This window comes from Hesperophylax consimilis, chromosome 13 (genome assembly GCF_061612785.1).
Source record: "Hesperophylax consimilis isolate HC1 chromosome 13, BYU_Hcon_1.0, whole genome shotgun sequence".
Lineage (NCBI taxonomy): Eukaryota > Metazoa > Arthropoda > Insecta > Trichoptera > Limnephilidae > Hesperophylax > Hesperophylax consimilis.
The window spans coordinates 21,714,309-21,733,784 of NC_142848.1; the positions used below are offsets into that span (position 1 = coordinate 21,714,309).

Consider the following 19,476-nt stretch of genomic DNA (forward strand, 5'->3'; position numbering starts at 1 on the left):
ATGCAAAATACCTATTTTCAAAATGCATTGAAAATGCAAAATGGTTTCTCAGGTCAAACAATCAAAATAATTATAGAATTTTTAAACAATTTTGTCATTTAATAATGGACATCAATGTAGAACAAACATATTACATGATGGTAAATCTAGAAACACCACGACTACAGATTATGAAACCACAAAAAATTTGCGCGGGACTAATGTTGCCAACGTAAAAACATAGAAACTGCTATCTAACATTTAATATTACAGTGTCATGGCCCCATGTTCAGTATTTGAATCAGTATTTTTTGTAATGGTATCACTCAATTGCCAGGGCTCCTACCAGGGAGCAACTTGACAAATGGAAATTATCTCTCATAGCGAGGTTGAGGACCGACTGATATTTGGGCTTATGAAAAAAAGATGATTGGAGATAGTAGGAAGAATGTTACAAAAAAGCATTTAAAATGGAAAATGCATTGAAAAAAGCATTTAAAATGCAAAATGGTTTTTAGAAAAGCATTTAAAATGCAAAATGGAAAATACCCATTTTGCATTTCCATTTGAAATGGATTTATTTGAAATAAAGCACATCTCTGATTATTATACAAAAACAATAACTACGCCAAATCGAAGTAAAACCAAATCTGTACAGATTTACAAACTTATGTGTGAAGGACGCCTTCGCATTTTTTAGCAAAGGTACAAATAAAGATTATTTTAAAGAATAATCATAATTGGATTTTGTAAGAAGCGTTATTTGAATACAACACATCTAGCCCCGTTTACTCGCTAATAAAGAACTGAAATTGCCACTGGCACGTAGGCAGAAACTGAATGCCACGTGAACCGCTGTGAAAGTCGGTTTGACCAATCAGCGCTAGCTTTCAAATCCCTACATCAGTTTTGACGTTTGTACAGCTGCCGTCTTCCGGAGCATACATTTTAAAATATTTGTTGTGTTATTTTACTAACATAAGATAGCCATGTCAGGCATGTTGGGACAATGGGAAGTTGTTGTTAGAACCCCGAGGCAGAAAAGTGCCACCAACGGGAAATCTAAACCCGTCATCGAGGAAAAGAAAAAGTCCGAAACAATCGCTAAGCCGACAAGAAAAAGTTTGTATTTTGAAATATCTATACATACCGCTTTGGCACCATTCACACTGAATGCATTTAATTTTACCTGTAAACGTCATTAAAGTATACATGTTTCTGTTTTTAAATCTTTTTCAGCCGCAACAGAATTTCCATCTATATTTAGCCTGTCAGATGACGAGGATGAGAAAAAGGAAAGTCAGGCAAAAAAGGCCAAAAAAACCGCACAAAGTCAAAAACCTACCGAAAAAAAGTCTCCAGAAGTGAAAAAAGTTAAACAACCTAAAAGTATTGAGTCGGCACTCGCTCAGGTGAGTTCTTATCGTGATTTGTATTACAATACCTCAAGCTCCTCTCTCAATTGAATAGGAACTCTGTACTCCAATAGTCAGCAGATTCAATGAAATAGACTCGTAAGCATTCATTGTGTAAATTTATATTTATGTGTCTCATAATTTTCTCTTTATTATATTTTTGATTGAAGTTGCACAATATATTAGAAAGTTTTCCTTTGATTGCAGATTGATCCAAATGAAGTTCAAGCAGTCTATCTGGCGAATGTGGGCGGAACAGGGGTCTCTCGTCTGTTGGACGTGGCGAGGTTCCTGAACGGAAAGATTCCCATCGATCAGAACGACGAGACATATTCCACATCATCCCTAGACTACCCCTACTCCGCAGTGCCTTTTGCGTTAAAAAAAGAACTTGAAAAAGTCATCAACGAAGCTAGTGATAGCAATGTACAACTGTTCCTCGAACTGTGCCTTTCCTCGATTGCAAATAATATGATTAAAGGTATGTATTTATTTGAATTGTGAACATAATCTTTTTATCTATTAACTTACAAAGATAATAAAAGCATAGCGCTGATAGCTCTTTTGTAACCTCTCTCTCTTTCGCTAAAAGAAGAAAGATAGTTTACAAAGCAACTCTCAGTGGCAGGTTTATAATATATCCCACTCATCCATCTACCTAACTGTGAAAAGGGGCTTGTAAGTCTTTTTAGATACATTTTTGTTGTTGTTTGAATTCTACCCAACAGTCATAATGCACAGTTGCAATTTGGAGCTTTGAACACTAGAAAACATCATTCATGCTTCCATATTGTGATATTTTATTTTATTTTTATTTTTTTGTGAAAAGCAGTTTACATAAATAACCAATTACATTTCACAATTTGTAGTTAATAGCTTAATTATAATAACATTAATTATGTAATATAATAGGTACATTAATAATGACAGGTGCTAAAGAATACCGTTATTTCGCTCTTGAAATGATTGAGATTCGATTGAAAAATGTCAATTTCGGAAGAAAGGTTTAATAGTCAGGTCATTCTCCCCAGAGGCATGATCATTGGTAGGTTGGTCCTGGCTCCAGGAAAAATAAACAGCCTGTGTTGCCTCACTCTGGTGAAGTTATCAGGGACATAAAATGACAATACATATTATCAAAGTCTAGAATCGTGTAATTTACCCATAGACAAAGTGAAGATGCAATACTTCAATGGGGTACTTATTTATTTGTAGTTGCCGGTGTGTGATATGTCCATATTTTTATCAGTTCTGTGACATGTCACTGTTATTAAATACCCAATATGCAATGCTTGATTGAAATAGGAACTGTTAATATTTATTTTACAGTTACCTTTGGCTTGCTTGCAATTTCGAGTTGTCCCAAATGCAAATTTTAGTATTATTTATCAATGGGCACTGTCAATATTCTGCACAGGTGCTTGGAAATAAGCCTCATTAATAATGCACATAATATTTTAGAGGTAATATTTACATATTATCGATAATATTTTTGCGTTGAAAAACATGCTACAAGTAGAATTTTTAAATACATCTATTTGGTTTTCTTGAATAAATGAATGCAAACTTGTAAGCGGAAATTAGCTCATTGATCGAGCTGAAACTAGGCAGATAGAGTCTCTTTGTCGATGGCAATTCATTCTATCAACTTTTGGTGGCAATCACGCACATACGTTTGGACATATACGCATTTCTCTTAGATTTAATAACATTCCAGCAGTTAATATACAAAATAAATGTCGGTCTTACCCAATCGGTGTTTGGCGCAGTTGTTATTGTGGTTGACTCCAGTCCGTGGGGAGAAAGGTTCAATCCTCGGTTTAACAAAAAAAATCTTTGAAATTGGCTACTAGCTGGACGTGTACCTTTGGCTTTGCTCGACATTTTTCTACTTTCTATAAATATAATATGCAAGTCTCTAAATGATAGTGAAAACCCTATCAAAATCCGTTGTGCGTATTTAAAAAAAACTAAGCGCACAAACAGACAGATGCGGATAGTGACATTGTTTTATACTATTTAGAGATGGTAATTGTTTTTTTGTCATTGTACTTTCAATAATTTACTGTGCATCGTACAATAGTTATCTAGGTCATGCGATTTTGTTGAGTCACATAATGTATCAAATTAAAACTAGACCATTAAAAATGCAAATTTGACAGTACTACTTTTATAAACCTCTTAAAAAACGGCTGATATTTAAAATAAAAAAACTCCATCTAACATAATTTTTTAGTTTGTTTTCTTTACAGACAAAATTGTAAAATTGACGACCTCTGTGGTCAAGGGGCAAGGCTCTCGACTAGCAAGCCGGAGTTCATATCCCGGCATGCGCCTGTAAATTTTATTTGTTTAATTAGTGTTATTTCACAATTTACTCATTTAAAATAATATTTTGTATATTTGCGGCACGTTCCTAAGGTGTAAAGGTGTTCCTAAAGGTACTCTCAGTATCGCTATGGTGTAAGAACATCGAACCATCGCTTTGATAAGGTACCTCCGGTCGTCCATGTTATGCAATGCTTCAGCACCTACCTTTAGCTTTACAACATACCGTAATTACGGATGTCATAATCTCACTGGCTCCACTGGTTAGGACTCTCGGTGTGGCGTCACATAAATAAATAAAATAATTATTATAGAATACACTAGACTTTGCGGTTTAAGTTTTAATTTAATGCCCAAATGGAAGACCACCATACAGATTTGAAACATGGCTCAATATGTAATAAATTAATCAAGCTTTGTAATAAAAATGAGAAGCATTCATACTCCATGCGTCCAGCGCTAGTTTTATTAAGAAAATAATAAGAAATACAATGAAAATTTTATAATGTCTAAAATCTATCTAAAAAGTAATAAACATTTGGATGTGAAAATGTTATCACCATTCTAACATCAAAACATTCTAATGTCAAAACTATTGTGTTGTGTGACCAGGTGAAAAAAGTATTTAATTTTGCTGTAAGTGTGGTAAAACCATGTACGACTATTACAATGTAGAGATCCGGAAAGAATAAAAGGCTGCAGTGAGTGTAGTGAATAAGATTAGGAAAGGGGCGCTTAGATGGTTTGGACATGTAGAGCAGATGAACGAAGAAAGGAGTAATGAGAATATGTGACGCAAAGGTCAATGGTAGACGGTGACACTCGTGGAAGACATGGCACAATCAAGTGAATTATATACTTGCGTCGGTTCAGGGTCAGATTAACAGAAGAGTGGTAGATACTCTCAGTATCGCCCTGAGCACCACTATTCAGATTCAAAATGGTTTTAGTTGTGTTTGATGACCAGATCTGAATAGCCAGGTACTTCCCAACCTTCCTCTTTACTCACTCCCTTAAGCCAGTGAATGTACCCCAATGGGGGATGCCATGCTTGTGCAGTATTCATTTTAAAAAATGAGATATGTATGAATTCGAAAGGAGCAAGGAATGTATGCCAGTAATGCGCACAACAGAATTGTGTGGCAGTACTTCCTCTCTGCCCACCCTTTAGAAAAATGGAATAGATGGAACATACTACCTCAATAATAATTGTAAATGTAAATACTATCTTCTGCATGGGTTCAATGTAATTTCACTTCATGATTAGTGTTCCAAAAGAAAAATGCACAAATTATTTTTTTTAGTTATATTTTACCGTCATGTTTATTTTCTTTCGTATACTGTATATGGGTGAAATATTTTTAATTTGTAGGTTTGCCGGGAACCGGTTATAAAATATTTATCCAGCTCCTGGCGAAGGACAACAGCAAGCACTTCCCAAAGTGCAACGCTAAGGTGACCAGCCTCATGAGCTCTTACCAGAACCGCCCGCCCATCGGCCTCTCTCTGCTGTGGGCCATTGGACAGGGAGGGCTGAAGGATATTAAGATTGGATTACAAGGTAAATAAATGCAGAAATACACTAAATTATGTATCTATTAATTAATCGACTTATCGTTAATTCACTGGAATGTAAAAAGGATATGAAAATTTAAAAAAAAAAAACAATTTGAGCATCGCTACATATTTTTTTTATATTCTAACTGGTTGACTGTTTCAAAACATCATTTTGGGTTATACAAAGTTCCACGAAGATCGTTCGGGGGTATCGATGAAGTCTCAATCAGTATTTAAATGACTTTCATGATGAGAGACCGCACGTGGTTAGTTTGATGTTTACATTTATCACCACTAAATAGTATTTGTGGTTTATTTGCCATTGGAATGCAATTGAAACGTTAAACCAAATGCACGGTAATGGTGCAAAAACATTTGCGAGCCGAGACTCGAATTATGGGAAAGGAATGAAACAACAGCAAATGGCGCGAAATGCCGCTTCAGTTGCTTCGTTCCTTTCCCATAATTCGAGGCTCGGCTTGCGTTTCGGCTCGCAAATGTGTTTACAGCATGATATACCTAAAAAACAAAGATCAGCAATTGCTATACAAATTCGACTACGTAAAATTCAAGTTACATAGAGTCCTGAGGAACGTACCATTACGGAAATCAGGGTATGAATACTTTTTTTTTTTATATAAAAGTACCACAGAAAATTATGTCCGAGATGTTTACATGACAAAACAGAATATCGAAGAAAAGTGAAGAAAAAGAACAAGCAACTAAACTATTCTATTATGTTGTTCTGTTTTATCCGGTTTCCGTATGAAGGAATGTTAATGAACCAAAGATAGAATTGTATGGTGGTTGTCTGCCTACCTGGATTTTAAAATCTTTAAAGCCCCATACTAACAGTATTAGGAGTACATAGGTATAAGCTTCACGGTAAATAATTCCCCATGAGAAGGGTTTAATATTTTTTATTTATTTGCGATTGGTTATCATATTTTAATTAACTTTTATATTTATAGTGGGAATACACGGACTGCTACAAGCAGTCTATGTCGTCAGCTCAAGCTGTGACATAGACAAAACATTGCAAAACAACACTGCACTCCCTGTATTTCCAATATTTCTATGTATATGGAAAACTACTTGTAGAATCCACTTATATCATCGGTTAAGAGCGACGACAATGTTGCCAAATTAAGTTTTTAATATTTATTCAATTTCTCTAATTTTTTTTTCTAACTCTTTCACTTTTCACACAACCAACGATATTTTGATGATAAATAATTGCTCTAAACAAATTCTATGTTGGGGGATTTATTTAGCGCCGTTATTCCTAATATGAACGATGGTGACGCCGCCAACTGCAGATTTAAGTGTGTCGCTCTGTAATAATATATTATGTTATTTGTCTGTTGGCAGTGTGGAGAGAACTGATGGTGCCCATGATCGACCTGAAGCACTACGTGAAGTACGTGGTGACCTACCTGATTGACCTGCTGAAGGCGCACGTGGCCAATGCAGACAGCGCCAACAAGCTCAGCAACGAGGAGGTCATCGGCATCCTGGACTTCATCAACACCAAGAAGAAGGGCATGCCCAAGGAGTTGGAGGGGCTGCTCAACAATCAGTCCTGTGTTTTAAGGGTTTGTTTCTTTATTTCTTCTTGTCTTTATATCTTTGGGTTTTAACTTCTAGTTTACTACAGAATAACGTAAATCTGCAGATATGCGGCAGTTGGTTAATACGCACAAAAGATCCTATAAAAGGTTCTTAGTTTGGCTTTAATTAAATAATTTTTTTTTTTTAAACTGTAAATTGTATTATTATGTCAAAACATGGTGTAAAGAAGACTTCAAATTTTCCGTGTTTTAACGATATATCTTTTAAAATATATTATTTTCCATTTCTGGTTGCTAAAATAGTAATTTCTCATTGTTATCTAATCGATACAAAGTGTTTCTAAAATAAAATGGGTCTATTAACCGTTTCTTATGTATCTGTATATTTACCTGAAGTAATTAGAATTAAAAACACGCACATGAAAAAAGAGCCTCTTGTCCTTCATCCACTACCGGAATTTGATATCCAGAATCATTTGCAAAACGGACGATTACTGTTAATTACTATTTATTGTCTAGCACAGTCAGAAATCCATTTGTGACAATCCTTTCTCAATTTTCTGATAAATACAAATGCATTTTTACATAAATATTATGTGAAGTCAGTATAATCAATATTTTGTGTTTTTCTTTTTTTTTGCTTTGTAATGCATAAAAACAGCAATTTAGTGACATTCGAATGTTAATTTGAATGAACTTTACGTAATTACTTCTCAACCATCGAAAACATTCTTATGTCTGGTCAAAAAATATGTGCTCCGAAACATTCCCGTACAATTTCACTAAATAATGACGTCTCATTCATTTAGCTTTAGAATAGTAAGTGAATAGTCCGATCACTGCCATTTTTTAGTTTTATTTTAAAGATCATTGCAACAGCAAACCTTCCGTTTCGTAGAATAGAGACAATAGATAACACCCACCGATAAATAACGCTAAGCACTATACTGCTAGTGGACACTGTAAATATGGGGTCCGCAGGCCAGTTTATCTTGTTGATGGTACAATTGTTTACGGGGCCTTTATACCTAAACAATTTAACCTCTCGGCTAGTGAGTTTTTGCAAACTTAACTGTACCTGCAGAGGGAATTTTTTATGCATTCAATTTTTAAAAAATATGAATTCACATAACTAATAATAATATAAAATTGAGTGATCAACGTCAATAATCGTCAACCATCGTTTTTGCCACGAAAACCCCGGTTTGCCCACACTCCTTTGGAACTTTTTTTCGTTCAAACCATGTTGTCCATCCTCGTGGAGAGGTTAATGACGATAATAATAAGTTTTTGTGAAAATATATGTAATCAGCTTTTTTTTCTTTACAGAAACTGCATTTTGAGAAGTCTGATTCGTGGGCAAACTCAAATATGTTGGAGCAATTGCTCGAAAGACTTCCGAGCACCTACACGGGAAGGAAGCAATTGAACGATATCAAAACCAAAGAACTGGTGTGCTGTTTCATCGAAGGACTGAGAAAAAAGGAAACCAACTATAAATTATGGAGAGACCTCAGCCGGAACTACGCCACACAAACCATCTATATTTTACTCTATATTGGTACGAATATTAAAATTATAAATTATTATTAATTGGCTTCTTAATTCTAAAGCAATTAAATATGTGTATACAGTGTCCGAAAAAAATTGTTGTACAAGAGGGAAACTGGGGAATCTACATCACATTTGAAGTTGATTTTGTGGTACAATTTTTTTTATTGGAGCTTCCATTTTCAAGTAAATCGATGTTGGAATTTTTAATTCTAAATTTTTTTTAAATATGTTGTTAGGGGTTAATATTATTAGCTGTTTAAATATTTTTAAAATTGTGTTGAAGCGGAGACCCGGCTCCAAAAGTTTTTTTAACCCTTTAGTCGCTGAAAAAAAGGAAACACTCAAAATGAGAAAAAAAAATGAAACTTTTGCATTTTTATTTTGGTCATAAATTATCTTGATAATTTAGTATTCAAAACTTGAGTTTTCTCCTGCAAATATAAATAGATGTATTAACCTTTTGAACGCGTTAATTTGCTCCGTTTTATCTATACCCGTACGCGGTACATATTTTCAAATACCTATGCACGCAATTAAATGTCAAATTATAGCATTCTGGCATGATTTATTGGACTTTATAGACAGAACAGATTATTCTCCACAATATGAAAACAAATCCTCGTGTGTCAACACTCATAGATGTTTATAAAAACAAAAACATAAAATTTCATACAAAGACGTACCGTATCTTTTGAATGTGGTCCCGCCATTCACTCGGCGTCATAAATAAACCACTCTCGGTGTGTGTGTACTTAGGCCACTGTGTTTATAGACACAAGTGGGACACCATGATCACTTATCATTCTTAGTTATGAAAAGTTGTGAATGACAAACTAGTACTAACGCCATCCGTTGACAAAAATGTAAACTAAAGGCGCGAAGAGGCGCACTTGGTTATCGATCTTTTTTTATGAAATACAATTTTATTTTTGAGAAATACTTGCAGATGTCAGCATCTTGATAGTTCAACGAATGTCCAAGTGAGCAAGAAATACATTTATGACAAAAGAGCGCTTGAATATCGGCCGTCAAAGTTTCCGTATCAACTGTTGATACAGTCGCGTGTGAGTATAGACTTTTTGCCGTAACAACAGTTGATACGGCCGCGTGCAAAGAGTTAATGTGATCAACAGCAGAATATGTGCATATTATTCCACTACACTTTTTTTAAATGAAAAAACCTACTTTGTAATACACCAATTTAATATTGAATTAATAACTGACATCCAACCAGGTTTCACTTATCTCCAGCTTCATCAGAGCTATTATATTAACTTAATAATTAAGGTTATATTAACTTAACCTTTCCGGGAGTATGGACGCTAATGGACGACGGTACACACTTTCGCCAAAGGAGTATGGACGGCTATGGACGACAGGGGTTGCATATTCATATTCGATGCATATTCTGTAAATATGCATCGTATTGCTATCTATGGGCATATTACTGTTACTTTATACCAATTTTACATCATTATCGACAGAGATATTGGCTGTTATTTATTTTGCATACTATCATAAAATTAAATTAAAAAATTTATTTTTTATTTTTGTAAAAAAAACTCACTCCCCAGAGCACGGCCAGCATTACATAACTTACTCCCGGAAAGGTTAATAAACCAATTTTTGCTTATCTCAAGCTTCATTAGAGCTATTATATTAACTTAATAATTAAGGTTACATTAACTTAATAAACGGTTTTTCGCTTATCTCAAGCTTCATCAGGGCTATTATATTAACTTAATAACTAAGGTTATATTAACTTAATAAACCAGTTTTCGCTTATCTCAAGCTTCATCAGGGCTATTATATTAACTTAATAATTAAGGTTATATTAACTTAATAAACCAGTTTTAGCTTATCTCAAGCTTCATCAGGGCTATTATGTCAACTTAATAATTAAGGTTATATTAACTTAATAATTAAGGTTATATTAACTTAATAATTAAGGTTATATTAACTTAATAAACCAGGTTACGCTTTTCTCAAGCTTCATCAGGGCTATTATATTAACTTAATTATAATAGCCCTAATGAAGCTTGATATAAGCGAAACCGGGTTGGCTGTCAGTTATCAATTCAATAAAAAAGTCAAAATGTGTTTTTTCATTAAATATATAATGTCACATGCCAAAATATTTGCTTCCTTTGAAAAAATTGTATATTTTCAATGTAAGGGAACTGTCCTACAACAAAACAATTTCACTGCACTGCAATGGCATAGGCCATTTTACACAATCATAGGTTTGTGTAAAATTCTCCCTCGATTTTTCGTCTCTACTGTAAAGTGGAATATGATTTGCACGGTGATGGATTACGGTTGACGATACGTTGTTTTTTTTTTTTTTAAATATATATTTGTCAACATATCTTTTTTATTGACTTTGAAGTACTATTTTACTATTAATGTCTTGATTTCTATTTCAGAAAGCAATTGGTCAACAATTTACCCCACGTTACACAAGAAGCAAATCTTCAATTCCGTTTCCCACTTTAAAACGGTCTATGAAGATTTGCGGAAGACCAATAAGGATGATGAGGGTGTAAAGGCCGCCCTGCAGTCAATTCAGGTAAGAACATTTAATATGTATACGTATAACATATTTGTATTATGGCCTTGGCATAAATATTTTCACCTTTCAAGGGTTTTTGGCCATTGTTTTAATAGATGGAAAATGTGCAGGCAAGTTTATAATTTAACACATTCACGGACACATAGTAACATACTACAACAGTAGACATACTGACGTCATTTTAGGGGAGATGTAATATAACTAGTGTGCACCCGGAAATATTCCCCAACCTAACGTAAATTTCCCAAAGTCGAGATATTATATTTAAAGAGTTAATGACTGTAAAATTAATTTTTCATTATTTAAAAAAATTACTAATTGTTATCAAATTTCAGCGTTCATTTTCGGGTTCTGTGAAAGTCCTATTCAAGTTCTGTTATTATATCATTATAGGCTAGTTACATGACAGAACTGAAATAATAACAGAACTTGGAAAAATCTTTCGCAGAACTAGAAAATTAACTTTGAAATTTGAATAATTGTTCAAATTCTCCGAAACAACCCGTCCTAAGTTATGAGCTATCAAATGAATTTGGGTAAAACCTATGAAATCATGTCACGAAACGCAATTCATAATTTCCAGTATTGTGTGTATCGTGACATCATACGCTTATCGGCCGGCCACAAATATCAACATTTCGATGGCATATATCTTCGGTACTCTTCAGTAATTTCCAAAAATTCTAAATTTCTGGCCTCAGCATGCTCAAATTAATGTGATACATTTGTAAATACGTAACTTGGAATTGCATCGTAGGAGACAACATCGTTGATTAGTCTGGGGATTTTTAGATAATAATTCCTGCAATATTTCCCGTTAGGGAATATTCCCCAAAAATAAACTCCCGCGAATTTACCCATCACCAGACACAACCTCTACTGACATCGTTTTAGAGGAGATGATATAATATGACACAAAGTCTATGGACGTTCTTTTAGGAGGAGATGTGATGTGTCACAACGTCTATTGATGTCATTTTAAATGAGATGTGATATGACACAATGTCTATTGACAGAGATAGAGGAGGTGTGATCTCTTGTGTCATAATGTGATATGACACAGCGTCGGCACATTTCAGAGTAGTAGATACTTTCAGGATCGAAAAGTTGGTTTTTTGATAGAAAGAGGATATTTGTTTAGAAATGGTAAACCCACTTCTAGCCCACAGAAAATACGATTTGGAAAGTCAAGCACTTGAATTTAAAAAAAACTGAGAGGGAATGGAGTACCTGCTGGCCAATTTTCATTCAAATGTAATAACAGGTATTTTGGTAGACGTGTAATTTTTTTCTGTTATGTACTAAAATACAATTAAATTTTATTAACAATAATATTGTACAACACAGTTTCTTCACAATGAGGCATGCACTTACTAGGCAGGTAGTTACGAAAATTTTCACAAATATTTGCTAGATACTATAGGTTTCTATGTAACCATTATGCCGCGCGCTGTTTCCCGGGCACCCCTGCTAAATTACCAAACGTAAACCAGATTACCAAATATTACAAAACCACTTGGAGTGACCAATAAATGGTTCCAGGGATGGCGGTACCCATACCCGCCTCCCAAATTGCAAAATAACATAATAGCCCTTGCGCTGAGAAACATTTATAAAAAATCATCAAATCAAATAATCAAATCATTTATGAAATAAATATAATAAATCCCACATAAATGTGATGAAAAATAAATACTTTTGCTAATGCAATTACTTGATTATTATAAATGATACTGGCTGTACCCTGGTACGCGTTGCTGTGGGTCAGTCTTTCTGTGCAGATAGAAAGACAATAGCGCGTGTTGCTTTTACGTCCAACAAATTACGCTGTTTTTCAAGAAAGCATTTTTTTACCTGTCACAAGTAACATCCATGTAATATAGGTAAATGTGTTTATTTAAAAACACATGCGTATTCAAATGCTACGTTGTGTCAAAATTACAAAGCAATCGATGAAGAACTTTCTGAGATTTTAGATTTTGAACAATCAAACATTAACATTTTTATGTATGTATATAGATAACAATGAATTAGGTAGATTGAGAATTGTCGCTTCTGTTTCACCTTAATATCATTCCCCAAAATATTAATATGGAAACATTAACTGCTTACTGCCAAAAATCGCTTGAGTGGATATTGTAGTTGGTTAATTATTCCCACCACCGTCATACATAGGATTCTAAAATATGGAAATTAATAAAGCAAACCAAAATAGTTTACAGTTTCGCCAAAACAATGTACGCATGTTAAAATTGCATTTTCGTTGTAAGTTTTATAATGTTAAATTTCATATGCCAACCCAGAATTGCTACATTTTAGTATTTGAAAAAAAAAAAAATAATAATATATACAATTTATTTACTATCGATTAAGATTAATTCCACTTCAAGATAAGAAGCTCACTTTGTACGAATGTGCAATACTGGATTAAATATGTAATAAGATATTAATCCATTAAAGAAAATGATATTTTTAATCTAATCTATATACAAATAAAATTATTTATTCGCTATCTAGTTTTTCGTTCCACTATCCTAAAAATAAATTTGAGGTAAATATTTTCTGGCTTCCTGTTTATTAATTACGTAGCCCGCCACTTGTTTATTTATATGTCAATATGTACATGTTTGCATGTTGTGTACAACTTGACACAGATAAATTTGTCGGTGCCTTCGCTATAGACATTGGGAATACCGGTGCTAAATAAATCCCTAGATGTAGGCTTTATTTGGAACAGTTGATTATTATCTGAATATTTTAATCAGTTAAGAATTGTACCACCCCAGTCAGGAGCAATCCTGTCCCGGTGCGACCGGTACGCCAGGGGGCACTGATTTGTTAGGACTTGAAACGCATGCTCTGAGGATTGGAAGGAGGCTGGAGTTTAATCGACTGGTATACAGGCAACCTAATAAGCTAATATTGGAATTTAAGATGGACGGGAAAAAATAAATTGACTGAGCATTATTTTTTTTCTTCTTTATTTCTTCCTTTTTCTTGCCTCTACTTACAATTTCTTGACTCTTTTTGGTTCTTCCTGGTTCACCTTGTATATTCTTGGCTCTTATTGTTTCTTCTAGTTTCCCTTGGTTCTTCTTGGCTCGCCTTGGGTCTTCTTGCATACTTTAGCAATTTCTCACCCCTGCTTCACTCGCCTTGTCTCTTCCTGCATATTCTTAAGTCTTACTGCCCCTTCTAGTCTCTTCTTGCAACTTCTCACCTTTTCTTGTCTCTTCTTGAATCTTCTTAATTTTCACTGCCGCTTTTCGTCTCTTCTAGTTTCTTCATGCCTCTTATTACATCTTAATGACCCTTCTAGGCTCGTCTTGTCTCTTTTATTTCCTTCTTGGCTCTTCATGCCTCTTATTGCCTCTTCTCGACCCTTCTAGGCTCGTCTTGTTTCTTCTTGTCGCTTCTTGTCTCTTCTAGTCTCTTCTTGCAACTTCTCACCTTCTCACTGCCGCTTTTCGTCTCTTCTAGTCTCTTCATGCCTCTTGTTGCATTTTTTTTAATTTTTTTATTTATTCACAATTAAACCCGCTAAACTACTTATGTAGTTTGTCAGCAGGGACATAGAGACAACATTTATACATTATGCCAAACAATATTACTACAGATCTAAAATTCATCAATCCAATAATAATCCAAAACTTCTCTGGCAAATAATTAAAGAAATCACCTACACAAATCAAAACAAAGCAAACCCATTGGAAGAAATCAACACAGAGAACGGCACACTCTCGCTCAACAAAAACGTACATCAACTAATTAACTACACAAACAACTTTTTTGCAAACATAGGCTCGAACTTAGCGAATAAAATAACCAAACCCCAACACTATAACCCAAAAATAAACAAACACCCAAATCCACAAAGGTTTAAATTTGCTCTAAAACAAATCACTAAACAAGAACTAATACTAATATTTTCTAAATTCAAACCAACATCTTCATCTGGTAGTGATGAAATCACAATGAAAACATTAAAATTTATACAAGATGAAATTACCGAACCGATACTCTTTCTAATAAACAAATCTATTACGGAAAGCAGATTTCCATCACAACTCAAAATAGGGACTATTACACCAATCTTTAAATCAGGAAATCGTACAGATATCAATAACTACAGACCAATCACAATTCTGAACACATTATCTAAAATCTTAGAAATAACAGTTAAAACTCAACTCATCGATTACCTAGAATCAAATAAACTATTATCACCAAAACAATTTGGTTTCAGAAAAAATCTAGGAACATCCAACGCCATAGCTTTAGTAATTGAATATATTAAAGTTCTCTAGATTCACATAAAAAATGCATTGGAGTATTTCTCGACCTTTCTAAAGCCTTCGACACAATAAATCACCAACATCTTTTTGAAAAACTAGTTAACATAGGGATCACTGATAATGAACTGATATTCTTTAAAAGCTACATGGGAAATAGAAAGCAAACTGTGAAACTTAACAACATAACCAGTGAGTGTATTGATGTCAAATGCGGGGTGCCTCAAGGAAGTATTCTGGGTCCGATTCTGTTCCTAATTTACATTAATGATCTACTAGCAGTTAAAAACCCGCTCCGCGGGTTTTTGCTGCTAGGCCCTGCGGGCGGCACTTGGTTGGGCTTCGCCCAGTTTATGTGATACTAACAGTTACATTTAATAGGTAGATATTAGATCATTGGGTAGATATATAATAGAAAGACATTCTGCACCATTAAACACCCCTCACCCCAACATAAATCTCGTCAATGAGAAAAATGTTTCCTCTTCCATACCACCGAAATGATTTAATTTTTAAATCGAAATTAAATTGCAAAATATTTATATGTAATTCGAAAATAAAAAAATTACAACATATTACAATATTACATATAACTTTGGTAAAATAATATACTCTTACCAAAAGACTGTCAAAGTAATTACATTTTTTTTAAATATATTAAGAATTATTTTATTGGGATAAGTCCTAAAAATCTACATATTTGGGTGAAATAATATTACGCTCTTACCTAACGATTGTCAAAGTAAATACACCAAAACTCTCTTAATTCGCGAAAACCTTACAGGTGGGATAAATTGAGTCATTTTAATTTCAAGGGACACAAAAAAACAAAACTTTTTAAGCAAGTACAATTTATTATACTTTTATTTTTTACAATCTACAACATAATATTATACACTTTCATTAGGAAAAAATCTCTTTATAAACAATATTATCCGTATACCAATCAGTCAGAATTTGTATAAATAACGATGACTGCGCTCAAACTGTCCATAAGAAAATACTGGTTCAGGAAGTTACAGTCCACCCCGTTCAAAAGTTTGTCCTTGAGATTTATTTAATTTAATTTGACTGGAAACTGTTTTCTGCACATATTGAATTATATTGTAACATCCGAAAAAGTGTTTTAAATTCTAGGAATGAAATGTACTGTACCTTTTCTGTTCCCTGTAATGATTTTGGCTTGAATTAAGTTACAGCTGAAATTTTTATAGCACCGCTTTTGTGAGATATCACCTCAGGGGCGCTTTCCGTTGAAGTACATCCTCATTGATTGCATAAACATGACTATTTTTAGGGCACAATATGGTACGTTGACTCAACCCTAAGGCATCAGCAGTTGTATTTGTCTCACCGTATATATAGTGAATCTTGACAAATATTTACATTGGGAATAAGCACAGATGACTCTAATGTTCCTTCTACAAAAGGAAGTTTGCCATCTTCCAAGTCCAAAAGCCATTTAGAAAATATATTTTCACTTTCTAAAGCTCTGACATTTGTTTTTAATTGAAAAGTTTTGAAATGGTACCAAAGTGTGCTGCTTTTATGCAAGCGGCAATTAATTGTCCTCGTGAAGCACGTCGACACACTGGAAGGATCTGACGAAAGTCTCCGCCCAAAACAATAACTTTGTTACCAAAGACAGAATCACTTCCCATGATATCACGTATAGTACGCTCAATTACTTCTAAAGCTACACCTGTCATCGGTGCTTCATCCCATATTGTAATATCTGCTTCCGTTATAATTTTCCAATTCTTTGATGTGACTTTACATGTTGTATTGTCCTGTAAATTGAGGGGTAAATTAAAAGCAGTATGACACGTTACCCCACCTGGAAGCAAGAGTGCTGCAATGCCTGTCCAAGCGACTGATAAAACTCTTTTACCTTTTCGTCTTAGAGTGTGAATTAAAGTTTAGTAAAGGTATGTTTTCCCTGTTTCGCCTGGGCCATCAATGAAGAAAAATTTATTGTCATCATTTTCATGTGAAAAAAACTTATTCAAAATAGAATTATATGCTTGAAGTTGTACGTCATTGAGTTTGGCAGCCATCAATTCACCTAAAGTGTTTTCAGAAATTACATTAAAATCAGATACTTGTCCAAAACTGCAACTTTCATCAGGTTCAGGTAAGCCCTGCATTCTGCAAGATGAATTCTCCTTCATGAGAATATCCTGTATGTTTAAAAGACAAAGATTAATAGCTGTTTCTTCAGCAACACCATGATGAAAAAAATCTTCAGCCGAAGATCGAAGGGATACATTGTATTAAAATTAAAACAAATAGATGTCTAAGAATTTTAGGCGTCAAATACAATGAAGCCTCCGTCATACTGCGACCATTCTCGTATGTCATCAATGAGCTTCAGTTCACGCGCCGCATCATGAAAAGTAGCTACATAGTAAATTGCCATCAACAGTTCGCAAAGATTCAAAGGATGTAGCTCCAGCCACCTTTATAAGAATCAGCCGTAAATGATACAGTTCTATATTTCTAGGAGAAATTGAAGGTATTCATCCAATGATGTTTCCGCCTCCCCGCTGTCGCCTCGTCCACTTTTTACCAGCTGTAAAGACATAGTTATTTTGTACATCTTGATAGAGAATAGAGCGTCCCTCAATATCTTGAAGATTAAATTGGAACCACGCTGTTAAAGAGGTGTTCCTTGTAGATGCTTCCCTGAGAGCCTGTTCCTCCCGCCCAGAGGGGAGGGAGGAACAGGTTTATTTTGTAGAGACAAAATAAACAGATTGGCTGTCCGGTAAATGTAAAGCCAGAAGTAAAATTGAGTGAGATTGATCATGTATAGATAAATAAATACTATCCAAAGAGGAACAAATTTTAACATTAATATCAGCATCATATTTTTTGCTAAGGAATGCATTATATGGAACAACAAATCGATTGTCGATACGTATATCCCGAATAACGTGATTTTCAGAAAAATTATCACGTCTCCTGTAATCTGGGTAGCCTGCGGAATTATTATCAGTAGCGTCTTTAAATGATTTGGGGAATTTTTTAGAGCACTTACCGTTTACCATGCAGACTGACCTTGGATTAAGTACGCCACATGGTCCATGAATGTTATTTTTTTAATAATACGGTACAAAGCCGAATTCTTCGGATGGGGTAGTTTTGCAGATACGGCATTATCAATATCAGAAGCTGTATACAACTTATCTTCGCTGCAAAGTGTAAACACACCATGTAGATGAGGTAGTCCTCTTTTTTGCTGTTCAATTGTATACACCCAACAAATTACCTTTCCAAAAACATGTTTCTCAGTCATATCATGAATAAATTCCTTGACTTTTAGATGGAAAACCTTGGCTACTATATCAGGCCTGTCCGCGGCCGATTGATAATGTTCCAATTCGGTTGGTATTTCATGTAAAAGTTATGACGACGACAGGACGACCAAATTTACGTACCATAGCCATTGAAACTTGATAAAGTTTATTCACATGGCGTGGTCCACCAGTAAATGAAGATGGAAGAATGACTGTATTACCTGCACATACTCCTCTATCAGTGGCTAAATTTCTTACATGGTTTTGCAAACCTTGATAGCATTCCACTCTGAGGTGTCGTTGGTTTTTCCTAATGTAATCTAGGCGACCAGATTCATAAATAATGATAATAGATAAATAATGTAAGCATGAATTAAATACTGTTGAAAAAGTTTACCCGCATAATGGATTGGATTAAATATGTTTCTTCGCACTGCTAATTTACTTGCATAAAACTACATAGCAGTTACAGTATGACATTGAGCAGTACAGAAATCAGCATGATGCTTAAAGCCGGGGGTCCAACCACATTCACCTGATGGAAATAGTAGTGGGAAAACCATAGGATCTAAATGCTTTGATAAAGTTGCCATCCTTTGAAGTCCTTAACATTTTTAGGTTAAACAGCGATATCTATACCCGATGGCAAATTCCCGTCTGTCTGCTACGTATACCATGGCGATATGGTGAGAACTGGTTGGAGCATTTTACCTCTGATGAACGTGTAAATAATAGACGTATATCTCTCACCTGCCCACCCTCAGCCGCAATGCGTATTTCTTCTTCCTCGACAGATTCTTTTAGTTTCTTATACTGATGAGGGCTTATTTGGCGTATTTCACTAACAATTATTTGCATTATATTTTTATAGCAATCGGCATTAGATGGATGACTCATACGCACTCTAAC

The 19,476-nt window shown here is 34.5% G+C and overlaps 1 protein-coding gene across 1 annotated transcript in view; it reads left to right on the top strand.

Moving 5' to 3' along the window:
- The first annotated feature begins 865 nt into the window (after positions 1–865).
- Positions 866–19,476, top strand: part of Tmem214 (Transmembrane protein 214) — a 39,143-nt gene continuing 20,532 nt past the window's right edge. Inside the window, exons 1-7 of the mRNA XM_089638864.1 lie at positions 866–1,101; positions 1,219–1,391; positions 1,602–1,875; positions 5,095–5,283; positions 6,651–6,874; positions 8,180–8,411; positions 10,831–10,973. Coding sequence (XP_089494990.1) covers positions 969–1,101; positions 1,219–1,391; positions 1,602–1,875; positions 5,095–5,283; positions 6,651–6,874; positions 8,180–8,411; positions 10,831–10,973 — 1,368 coding nt within the window. The 5' untranslated portion in view covers positions 866–968. The remainder of the gene's footprint in view (positions 1,102–1,218; positions 1,392–1,601; positions 1,876–5,094; positions 5,284–6,650; positions 6,875–8,179; positions 8,412–10,830; positions 10,974–19,476) is intronic.